This window comes from Gymnoscopelus braueri (genome assembly GCF_963280865.1).
Source record: "Gymnoscopelus braueri genome assembly, chromosome: 20".
In the NCBI taxonomy this organism is placed as follows: domain Eukaryota; kingdom Metazoa; phylum Chordata; class Actinopteri; order Myctophiformes; family Myctophidae; genus Gymnoscopelus; species Gymnoscopelus braueri.
Genome location: NC_137622.1, coordinates 43,693,037 through 43,705,811, shown reverse-complemented (window position 1 = coordinate 43,705,811; position 12,775 = coordinate 43,693,037). Strand labels below are relative to the sequence as shown.

The 12,775-nt window shown below is 40.1% G+C and overlaps 2 protein-coding genes across 2 annotated transcripts in view; one reads left to right on the top strand and one right to left on the bottom strand.

Moving 5' to 3' along the window:
- Positions 1 to 12,775, top strand: part of LOC308075733 (NACHT, LRR and PYD domains-containing protein 3-like) — a gene marked incomplete at its 3' end in the record, with an annotated part of 187,927 nt that overhangs the window by 147,882 nt on the left and 27,270 nt on the right. The gene's annotated exons all lie outside the window — the stretch shown is intronic.
- On the bottom strand, positions 2,917 to 12,748 carry LOC308076502 (Fc receptor-like protein 5). Its single transcript, XM_080416829.1, has 7 exons — positions 12,701 to 12,748; positions 6,032 to 6,073; positions 5,636 to 5,800; positions 5,390 to 5,494; positions 4,433 to 4,687; positions 4,113 to 4,265; positions 2,917 to 3,001 (listed from the first exon to the last, which is right to left on the bottom strand). Exons 1-7 carry the CDS (start codon positions 12,729 to 12,731, stop codon positions 2,940 to 2,942), a joined length of 813 nt encoding a protein of 270 aa, XP_080272955.1. The 5' UTR covers positions 12,732 to 12,748; the 3' UTR covers positions 2,917 to 2,939.

Here is a 12,775-nt window from a genome sequence, read left to right as displayed (position 1 = left end):
AACATGTAATAAAAAATATATGTTTGATGCCTGAGCTGAGCCAATCAAGCTTTTGATAGTTTAGTACCTATTATTGATGAATATAAAACAGAAAATTGTCAAACAGAAGGTAAATTTTTCAACATTTTGAAAGCCCAAATGTCCTCCAATTCTGGAATGACCCATTTATTTATGTATATATATCTAGCCTTTATTTATATTGTAGGAATTGCAAGAATGAACGTATTGCAACTTCTCTCTTTGGGCACGCAGAGCAACGTGTCCCATTTATTTCACACACTGCACTCATACTGACAACACAACACACACACCTGTTCCTTATTGTCTCTAATCAAACCCCCCCCCCCCCCTCTCTTAAAGAGCCCATGGTGAATTATCATCATCTGTCCATGAGGCCCCCTGTACAGTACAGTACAGTACAGTACAGTACAGTACAGTACAGTACAGTACAGTACAGTACAGTACAGTACAGTACAGTACAGTACAGTACTACGAGGGGGCCAAACTGTTTTAAACAACGCTGTGTTTTGTTGATAATGTGAATGTTTAACTCTGCATCCATCCATCTACACATGAATCCACTGACTCTGTTTAGTCCAGGGATGTGATCTTTTGACAGCATTTAAAATATACATATCATTTCACTTATAGTTTTATTAAACACTGCCAGTAGCAGAAGCAGAGTGTGGCAAACACACGCTGAAGATACTGTTCAGTCCCTTGGAATAATTAATTAAGTCCAAACTAAGGATATTACAATTACAATAACATCTTAGTGATACCTTATTTGTAAAGTGAGTGGTTTAAAGGGGCCGGTGATACTAGGAGGTTATGTAATATTAAACATGAGAATACATTGTTAGAGCTGTACTAAATGTTAAGCAGTGTCTGATTTACCTAAAGGTTTGAACTTTGACCCTAACAGTTTTACCAAGCTTCTTTTTTTTATGTTCATCAAACCTTAGCTGAGAGTCCCAAACAATTTCATGATACTTTCTTGTAGTCTAGACTCTGTTACTAGTTATAAAGTAGACCACCCTCATTATGAACTCAAGTGATGTGATAGATAATTATAATTCTCTTTGTACATTCAATTAATTTTTCATAGACAGAAGCAGGAAGCTTTCAAATCTTTATTAGAATGCACTTTACTGTACATCATAAAAGGAATAGAACAATTACAATAGTTTATAATGATTAATAATGATTAATATTTCCAGATGTACAGACGTAAAAAGTAAAGAATTGAAAATAGAAGGAAATTTCAAACTTTTAAGATTTCCTGTACAGCTTTACACGCACGCACGCACGCTTCAGGGTGGACTAACAGACAAAACAATAAACAAAAATAAACAAAATATGTAACCTAAACTTACCTAATCAAAAATAAAATCAAAAAAACACCTGACCTACACAATATGTTATCGTCAAGGATGTATAGTATATACTGTACATAATATATAATATTTACATGACATTACATTTTATTTGGAAGGGTGAAGGGTTAAGGTTCCTAATAACATTTGCAAACACGCCTAATAATTCAGCTCTAAATTAATTCAGCTCTAAATGCGTAAACTGAAAAGAAAAAAGAATCGGTTGAATTTGAGATTTTGCATCATGTCTATAATATGCAAACAAAGACCGTTTGGCATGTTTTCTTTCTTTTTTACGTGCGTTGACAAATGTTGGGCACATAAATATTTTATTTGAGGTTTGGCAGGATTGTAATAGATTTTGTATGAAGAATAATACATTCTAATGACATATACATAAGCTTTGGTCCCAGAAGTCATGCCTCTGAGCAGACGTGAGAAAGAGCGGCCCTCCCGCAAAAAATCACAGACAATAATAGATTGATGAATCAGACATCTAACGTAGGAATTTTTGTAAATGCCGGTATGTTCAAAATATGGGCGTAAACAGCTTTTGTTAATGAAGTCCATGATCATAACACCAGAGGCAGCTCCACTAATCATGTTCAACCCAGATTTGGCTCAACAAAGGGAATGAACTCGTTCTCATGCTATTCATCAAACATGTGGAATGCCCTACCAAAAGGAGTAAAGGAGTGTAAAACCCTACTCACTTTCAAAACTGCCCTAAAGATACACCTTCAGGAGGCTGCAATTAGAAAATGGCCCCTGTCCTAACCTACCCCCCCCCCTTTCTCTTCCTTCTCTTGTACATTTTTTTCACTCTTCATACCAGTAACCTGTAAGCTGATTGTATGACATTCTGTATAGCAGTGTGTATATCTGTCTGTCTCTTATATGTCATCATGATTTGTCTGCATGGGGATCTCATCTTAAACAAGCTCAGTGCTTAATGAGTCTCCCAGTTTAGTAGACCTTGTATTGTGAATTTGTACTTCCATGTACTGTTGTTCTCATGTCTTACTAAATAAAGTACATCAATCAATCAATCAATCAATCAATCAATCGGGCCCAAATTATTTAGACTATTTACATGAATCCCTGACGTTACACTTAAAGGGATAGTTCACCCAATGAAATTATTTTTTTTCTATGTATCACCCCATGGAGACTTGAATTAATGGATATTTTTTAGTTTTTGTCTCATTCCTAAGACAATTATTTGATGACCTGCGGACCGGTATAGGCAGCGGTTCCGGTAGGAGACACAAAGGAGACTCTTTGTGTCTCCTACTGGAACCGCTGCCTGTCATCAAACTATTGTCTTAGGAATGAGACAAAAAGAAGAAAGATATCCATGAATTCAAGTCTCCATGGAGTGAGTGATACATAGAAAAAGAGTAATCTTGGGGGTGAACTATCCCTTTAATCAACTTCCACTCCCCACATCACTAACCTTACACTTAAAGACAAACCACATACTGTACAGTATCACTGACTTAACACACTGCTGCTAATGTAAGCTGCTAATGCTGAGCTATCACCTTCAACACTTCTGATTGGCTACTCAGCTACCTGCATGATGACATCATTGGCTCTTCTCCTCCTCGCATTGGCTGCTGCCTCTGAGAGAGAGAGAGAGAGAGAGAGAGAGACAGACAGACAGACAGACAGACAGACAGACAGACAGACAGACAGACAGACAGACAGACAGTAAAGATCATATAGAACACTTTATTATTTGTGTGCATTATTTTCAGTTAATAGTTTCAGAGTTAAAGTCAATTTATTCACCAAGTATGTAGATTATAAACACAAGATTATAAACAAGATTATAACAGTTAGAGATCCTCAGAGGGACAGTGTGTCACAATCTGTGTCATGTTGTGTCTCCCTGCTGTGTTTTCTTGTTGTGTTCATGTTTCTTATATTAGTCATAGTTAACGTTTTATGTTACAGTTGAGTTCCTTTAATTGTGAAGAAATGTGTCTTGTTTCTTAGTTTGAATTAGGTTTTTACGTTATAATTGTGTACCTTTATTTTGTAGTGATGTCGTAGTGTTTCCTGTTCTCCTTAGTTGCTCTTACGTTACCTGTCCTGTCTCACCTGTCCTGTGACTGTATTGTTCTATCCTGTGTTCATTATCCATTGAACTCTTTGGTTATAATAAACCCTCAGTCCCTTGTGTTCTCTGACTGTCTGTAGATGTTGCTACAGTGTTCTGTTAGACTTATATTATTATTATGGGGTTATTATTTCCTAGTCCATTCCTACAGTCCTCAGTGTATCTTCCTCATGCTCCTTGGGTTCCTAGGTTATTGAGTGAATAATTCCTTTGACACTTGACCTGCTCTGCCTCAGCCTGTCCTCTGGTCCTGTGGCTATAAAAGGCCTGTTAAGAAGGCCACACGCTAAGGTGTGTTTTATAACATGTTTGTCTCAGTCTCACCTCTGTGTGATTCTGTACATAAGTATCATTATGATGTTAATATGTCTCTATATGAGTATCATATGATGGACACAGGTTGGTGTTTATATAACTCACCTCTAGCTCTAGCTCTGTCTCTCAGTATGATGGACACATGTTAATATGTCTCTATATGAGTATCATGATGGACACATGTTAATATGTCTCTATATGAGTATCATATGATGGACACATGTTAATATGTCTCTATATGAGTATTGATGGACACATGTTAAAGTGTTTATATAAGGTGTGTTTATATAACTCACCTCTAGCTCTAGCTCTGTCTCTCAGTATAGAGAAGTAGAGGAAGGTTGAAATCACATAAGGCGTGGCCACCAATATCTTAATGATCAGTTGGTTACGAGTGATGAGGGGGGGTTCAGCAGACTCAGAGGTTGAATTGGAGGAGGAGCATGAATCTGTAAAGAGAACAATGGCTTTAGTATCCAAACACTGCTTTATCTTCTCATGATGATAATGGTCAAATAATAATAATAATAATAATAATAATAATAATAATAATAATAATAATAATAATAATGATGATAATAATAATAATAATAATAATAATCTGACAAAGACTCACTTGTCACTTCCATCCAGCTCTCTGGTGACTCTCCAAGGTCAGAGATGTTACACTTGTAGAATCCTTCATCAGACTTGATAACATGGTGGATGGTCATCTGTCCTGTAGACTCTGTTCTGATGAGGGATCCGTTTAGATAGAAACCAGCTGGGAGGTCAGAGGATGGTTTACCAGTTGCCTGGTCTTTCAACCAGCAGCGGAATGTGGCTTTATCTCCCTCTGGCACAGGAAGTACAGGACTCTCTAGGATCACATCTAGAACCAACATCAGGTTGAGTTATGAACATCTACATCAGGGGCAACTTTGATGATGGGGAGGGCCACTATATCTCCACATTCACTCCATAGGGCCACATTACATATACTGTTGGGCTTATGTCACACAAAAGTAGCAAAAATAGCGGATCTACAAGCTCAAAACGTGTCGCAGTGCGACACGTTTTATGCTTGTAGATGTGCTATTCTTGCTATTTTTGAATTAGAATCCTGAAAAGTAACTTTTTTATTTAATTTGAAATGCATTTAGTTATGTTACTTATGTTAACTTTATGAACTTAGATACAAATACATTGGACATAAAAAAGACAATCGTAATACTAGTCATTAAGCTATAGACTGAAGTAATTAAAGCGGGTCACACAAAAATAGCTGATCTACAAGTGATTTGCACCTTTGTCACATGATAATATATATTTGGCTGAAGATGTTATCTTTGACTTTGTGAATAAATAAGTAAATAATGATTGCCTGTCATATCAGCCTGAGGTTAGATAACCTGGGAGAGATAATCCTATAATTTATGTTTCAAACTTAAAACTAATACTATTGTTTATCAAGACAACTGACGTAGGTTAACACAGTAATGAATTAAAATGAACCTATATCTGTGTTAAGAATGATATAATGTCAATGTTGTCTGTTTATAGATAACATTTGATATAATTATGTTGATTGTACCAGAGATGGTGATGTTGATGGAGCGGCTGACTCCTCCTGATGGGGACTGACACCAGTAAACTCCACTGTCATGATGATACAGGTCATCTATGACACAGGATGCTCCTATACAGAATCACAATGAAAAGAAAGAAACATATCAGTTAGAAGTTCTGTCTGTCTGTCTGTCTGTCTGTCTGTCTGTCTGTCTGTCTGTCTGTCTGTCTGTCTGTCTGTGTGTCTGTCTGTCTGTCTGTCTGTCCGTACCTTCTTTGGATTCTCCCCATTCATCGCCACAGGGTCCATTCCTAGAACTACTGCTCTGTCTTCTCACATTCCGTCCTGGTACAGGATTCTTTTCTTCCTCACAGCTCAGTGAGATGGACTCACCTTTAAAGAACTGACATCTGTCAGGACTGACTCTGATAGACACTGGAGAGGAGGAGGAGGAGGAGGGGGGTACAGGAATGAGGGAGAGATACAGTACATTCTACCTGTAAACTCCGCAGACGGAATGCGTAATGATCTAAGAGTTATAGGCCAAAACGTGAATCGGCCTGTTATAGGCTTTGAGGCAATCAGACGCATTAGAGAGCGAATGATTGTGACCCGGTTTTGTCACACTGACATTACCCACAATGCAATGTATTGAAGTGGTCTCACCCTCTGGTTGAGCAGGTCCACAATAGATGAGGAGATACACCACTGTAGAGAGAGAGAGAGAGAGAGAGAGAGAGACAGAGAGAGAAAGTTAAAGAGAGTTAACTACCGTGACGCAGACAACACAGTTGCGTTGGGGCCCAGAGTCATTTGAGGCCCACCCGTGCCGTCGGTAAAATAATAAATACATACAGAGATGCAATGACAGTTGAGTTGACTGAACTTGAAATGGTGGTTGCTGTTTTTTTGGGCTTGTTTCTGAAGTGTAGTTGCTTATTTGGGCTTGTTTCCTAATGTTGTTTAAACCAGTGGTTCTTAAACATTTTCATGGCAAGGACCCCAAGATGAATATGTATTTGTCCATGGACATGGACCCCCATCTGAAAATATTTTGTGCCAAGATTTGTGTTGTTAAAAAGATTCAAAAAATACCTATTTCTTCACAAGATTCTTTTCTCTTTTTTTGAAAATAGCAGATCGCAGACGCGTTGTGAGCTTGTAGATCGGCTATTTACAAATAGCCGTAGCCTAGTCGCTTCTTTTGGGCTTGTTTTCATAGACCTGGTTGCTTGTTTCCCTCACAAAATCTGGCAACAGTGGAAGTCAGAAGAGGCGAGAATACCGTGGGCTCCACCGATTTAGCCTGGCATGGCCAGACTAATATCACTGCATAGATATTAGTCTGGAATCTCTGTGTGGAACGTGCATTTCCAAGGGGCGGATTAAAGAAAAATGCCTCTGGTGATTAACCCGCCCCATATTTGCATACTGGGACATGATTGGTCCCTCACAACTTCGGAGGGAGAGAAATACAATCTCTATTGAGAGGGACCAGACCTAATCTGCAGAGGGCACTTTTTCAATGGCAGATCAGTCTGGAACCAGGCTACCACTAGGCTGCAGTGTGTCTGATATCTGGCATAGAGGGGCGGGTTTAACATCTCCGGAGAGAGAATGCGTGTGATCCCATTGGTTCACCAATCTGTCCGTCAGCCCCCGCCCCGTCAACACAACATTTGGAGCGACGCCCACTGCACTCTGGTTGGTTGGGGAAATGAAACACTTCCTATGCCCGGAACACCGACTCGCTGGTCCAGGCTTTTATTTTTTAGCAAAAATAAAAAATAAAAGCCTGGAGGTCGAGGCTAGGCTACCACCGACTGAGCTGAGCTGCTGCTGTAGCTCTGGTCCAGAGCGTTAGTGAGTTCTCTCTAAGGCCTGCCAGGAGCTCAGCTCTGCTTATAGACAAGGAATTCCACTGCCCTGCGAGGGCTCCAACAGAACTGTAGTAAAAACTAGACGCGTCGCAATTCAGGGCAATTGCAAAGTGTGGTTGCGCCGACGCGATTCGCGGGTCGGTGCCGGCGGGACCCGAGTAATACGCTGGGAGGAATACCGTCGGAGGCTGCGGCAATTACATTGTCACGTCACTCCTGAGATCACTTGCTTTTCATTTTGAGAGGATTGATCCCCCAAAAATCATGTTTTTGCATAAAACGGTTACGTTTTGGGCATTTGTGGCGCCCTCTATGGGTCAAAGTGGAAATTATTTTGGGGATTCGTTGAGTAAACCACCCTCGACATGTGATTCAAATTTGGGATTGACCGGACGTTTCGTTCGTGATTTGTAGCATTTTTGGTAAAACGGGCCCCTCCCACTAACTTTGGAAGCCATTTACGGACGAACGGTAAGGACTATCAAAATGCCGTTTGGATATGTTTATCGCATGGGCCCAGAGATCATGTGTACCGATTTTTGTTAAATTTGGACAAAATATATGGGAGGAGGAGCTAAAAGTGTGTTTTGAAGAAAATTCAAAATGGCGGAAAATCTATCCTGACGCAAATGGGCGTGGCCTATATGGGGAGATGCGTCATGACCCAAGGAATCTAGGGAAAAATAAATTTTGATTTTACGACCTACGGTTCAAGAGTTATAGGCCAAAACGTAAAGGGGGCTGTTATAGCGCCACCATGTGGCCGATTAGTGTAATTATTATATCAATAATTTCGGACTAAATTAGGAACCTCCCCTCCAAATCTGGTAACTCTAGCTCTTACGGTTTCTGAGAAAAAAATACTTGAATTTGAGTTTTTGCACTTTTCCATTAAAGTGGATGGGGACATTTAATGCACTAATAAATCAATATCAATAAAACTATGCAACCAATCTCTTAGCCTTATACAAGCACACGATTCCCGGTGAGGCCGGTCATTTTGACATATGGCACTAAATTGGGAAAAATAAACTGTGGGAGGAGAGACGATCTAAACTATTGTTTATCTATAATATTAATAACTAGACGCGTCGCAATTCAGGGCAATTGCAAAGTGTGGTTGCGCCGACGCCGGTCGCAGGTCGCCGCCGCCCGGACTTGAGGAATACGCTTGGAGGAATACCATCGGAGGCCGCGTGACGTGCCATTCGAATTTGGTGCTGATTGGATCCTGCGTTCGTGATACATGGCGTTTTGATTTGAAGAAATAGGCCCCTCCCACTAAAATAAATAAGCCCCTCCCACAAAGGTAGCGGGCCAATGACATCGTCATGTCTGAGATCACCTGCTTTTCACCTGCTTTTCTGAGATCTGAGATCACCTGCTTTTCAATTTGAGAGGAGTGATCCCCCCAAAAATCATGTTTTTGCATCAAACGGTTACGTTTTGCACAGTTGTGGCGCCCCCTATGGGTCAAAGTGGAAATGCTTTTGGGGATTCGTTGAGTAAACCACCCTCGACATGTGATTCAAATTTGGGATCGATTGGACGTTTTGTTCGTGATTTTTGGCATTTTTGGTAAAACGGGCCCCTCCCACTAACTTTGGAAGCCAATTACGGACGAACAGTAAAGACTATCAAAATGTCGTTTGGATATGTTTATCGCATGGGTCCATAGATGACCTGTACCGATTTGTGTGAGATTTGGACAAAATATGTAGGAAAAGGAGCAAAAAGTGTGTTTTGAAGAAAATTCAAAATGGCGGAAAATCTATCCAGACGCAAATGGGCGTGGCCTATATGGGGAGATGCGTCATGACCCAAGGAATCCAGGGGAAATGGTTTTTTGATTTTACGACCTATGGTTCAAGAGTTATAGGCAAAAACGTAAAGGGGGCTGTTATAGCGCCACCATGAGGCCGACTGGTGTAATTCTTTCTTTAATAATTTTGGAGTTAATTATAAACCTCCCCTCCAAATCTGGTAACTCTAGCTCTTACGGTTTCTGAGAAAAAAATACTTGAATTTGAGTTTTTTCACTTTTCCATTAAAGTGGATGGGGAAATTTAATGCACTAATAAATCAATATCAATAAAACTATGCAACCAATCTCTTAGCAAAATACAAGCACACGATTCCCGGTGAAGCCGGTCATTTTGACATATGGCACTAAATTGGGAAAAATAAACTGTGGGAGGAGATGCGGTTCAAAGTATTGTTTATCTAGAAAGAAAATAGCATCCCTAGAACAATAGTCTGGTTGCCCTGTTAGGGCAACCACACTAACTAGACGCGTCGCAATTCAGGGCAATTGCAAAGTGTGGTTGCGCCGACGCCGGTCGCGGGTCGTTGCCGCCGGGATGCGAGGAATATGCTTGGAGGAATACCGTCGGAGGCCGCGTGACGTGCCATTCGAATTTGGTGCTGATTGGATCCTGTGTTTGTGATACATGGCGTTTTGATTTGAAGAAATAGGCCCCTCCCACTAAAATAAATAAGCCCCTCCCACAAAGGTAGCGGGCCAATGACATCGTCATGTCACTCCTGAGATCACCTGCTTTTCAATTTGAGAGGAGTGATCCCCCAAAAATCATGTTTTTGCATCAAACGGTTACGTTATGCGCAGTTGTGGCGCCCCCTATGGGTCAAAGTGGAAATGCTTTTGGGGATTCGTTGAGTAAACCACCCTCGACATGTGATTCAAATTTGGGATCGATTGGACGTTTCGTTCGTGATTTTTGGCCTTTTTGGTAAAACGGGCTCCTCCCACTAACTTTCGAAGCCAATTACGGACGAACGGTAAGGACTATCAAAATGCCGTTTGGATATATGTATTGCATGGGTCCATAGATTACGTGTACCGATTTTTGTGAAATTTGACCAAAATATGTGGGAGGAGGAGCTAAAAGTGTGTTTTGAAGAAAATTCAAAATGGCGGAAAATCTATCCTGACGCAAATGGGTGTGGCCTATATAGGGAGATGCGTCGTGACCCAAGGAATCCAGGGGAAAAGAAATTTTTATTTTACAACCTACGGTTCAAGAGTTATAGGCCAAAACGTAAAAAGGGCTGTTATAGCGCCACCATGAGGCCGAATGGTGTGATAATTTTTTTAATAATTTCGGATTAAATCATAAACCTCCCCTCCAAATCTGGTAACTTTAGCTCTTACGGTTTCTGAGAAAAAAAAACTTGAATTTGAGTTTTTTCACTTTTCCATTAAAGTGGATGGGGAAATTTAATGCACTAATAAATCAATATCAATAAAACTATGCAACCAATCTCTTAGCAAAATACAAGCACACGATTCCCGGTGAGACCGGTCATTTTGACATATGTCGCAAAATTGGGAAAAATAAACTGTGGGAGGAGAAGCACGGCAAAGTATTGTTTATCCGGAATAATAAAGTTCATCAAGTACTATAGTCTGGTTGCCCTGTTAGGGCAACCACACTAATAAAGTGTGAGGATTACTATAGTCTGGTTGCCCTGTTAGGGCAACCACACTAATAAACAAAACCATTTTGCTACTCACCGAAACAAAGGCTGTTTTGTGTTGTTGGAAGTCTGTTCTCGGAGGTGGGAAGCCTCTCAGCACCCCACCTGCTCTGTAAAATACACTTTTTGGACCGAAAAGAAAATATTTCACCGTAAGGAAAAAAAAAATTTTGGTTGCTCCACAGCGCCCTCTACAGATCTGGTCAATGGATTTTTTTCTATTGACCAGATTTTTCCTTCCGGTGAAATATTTTCTTTTCGGTCCAAAAAGTGTATTTTACAGAGTAGGTGGGGTGCTGAGAGGCTTCCCACCTCCGAGAACAGACTTTCAACAACACAAAACAGCCTTTGTTTAGGTAGTGCTGCTGCTGCTCTGTTCACAATCACGGCAGGTACACGTTAGGATAAAGATAAATCCTTTTAACAGGACGTTCATGAAAGTCCTTGCGGGCTTGTTTCCAATGAGGGCCTGTGAGCAATTAGGGGTTAAGAGTCTTGCTCAGGGACAAATTTCATTTCATCGACACATATGCTGGCCTGGCCTGGAATCGTACCTGGGGCAACCAGGGCCTCTGGCTCCCTAGGCGGGCTCACTAACCACTCAGTTCATCTCGACCTCCCAACTACAGCTGCCCTCCTCTTGGTTTATGGACTGAAATGCACAGTTTGGGCTATTTTCTGTGTTCTGTTCTGTCTCAAATGTCTTGTGCTTTCTTTTCTATAATTAAGGAAACACTGAGAACCGACAATTCTGTCCATAAAAGGCCAAATCTCCCTAAATGTAGGCTAATATTCCAATAACTATTTTATTTGTGACCATGTGTTATGCTTATGCAAGCACAATGAATAGGCCTAGCTATCTGCATTTAATTATTATATTAAGCGTTTCTTATGGATTGTATGTATAGGTTGGGTTTTAATTCCTATTAGCTGACCTTGTATTGAACTGTACTTTCATGTGCTTTTTTCTGCTATTAAAGTATTCAATCAATCAATCAGGTAGTTCTCACACATTTCCATGTCAAGGACCCCAAATTGATACAGTAAAGTATAAAATAAAAAAGAGACTCCTTACTCTCCTTCAAAACCGCTCTAAAAGAGCATTACAGGTGGAACTGGCCCCAGTAAAAAGTCTAAGCTCATCACCAGACACCCCCCCCCCCCCCCCCCCAACTACTGTACATATTTATCTTTTTGATTACTACTCGTTTATATGATGTTTTTGCAGAGTACTGTATATTATTGTCTGTCATTAAATGTTTCGATGAATTGAGTACAAAGGACCCCAATGGAAACAAGCCATAGTGCTTTCTTGGGTTTTAAATCCTCTTAGCAGACCTTGTATTAAACTGTACTTTCTGTGCTTTTTAGCAAACTGTTAATAAAGTATTCAATCAATCAATTAATCAATCAATCAGTGTGTATTAGGCCACGGACCCCAATCTGAAAAGGTTTTGTCAGGGATCACATGAGAGAATATTTGTTGTCAAAATGTTTCAAAATTATTCCACATTTGTAAAGATTTTTCCAAAATATTATAAAATAGGGTTAAAGTAGTTAAACTTATTTTGATGCTATATTAGCTAATTTAGCTGGGGACCGGGTTAGGGTTAGGACCCTGGGGGTCCCCGGACCACACTTTGAGAACCACTGCTCTATCATACAGACCACAGACCTAAACACTTAAAGCACATTTAACTGGAACATAAACTCCTGATAAAGAGACGTTTGCTACTGAGAGAATCTCAGGTTAATTAATGTTACATCTACACCTCAGAACAGCCACAGCTCCACACACAACTGTCACTCCAGCACTTTAATAACAAAAGCTGATTTGTGTCATTAAATACATTTAAAAACAAATGAGTGCAAAGCAAAGTTCTCTGATGCTCTGCCTCGGTTAAATAAAGTGTAATAGTTAAAGTGAACTTAAATGAGATATAAATGAAGTACTCACTTGATATTATGTAGGATGATGTAAATGTCATGATGACAAACTGACTGATTGACTGAGAGCAGAGTTGTGTGGTTT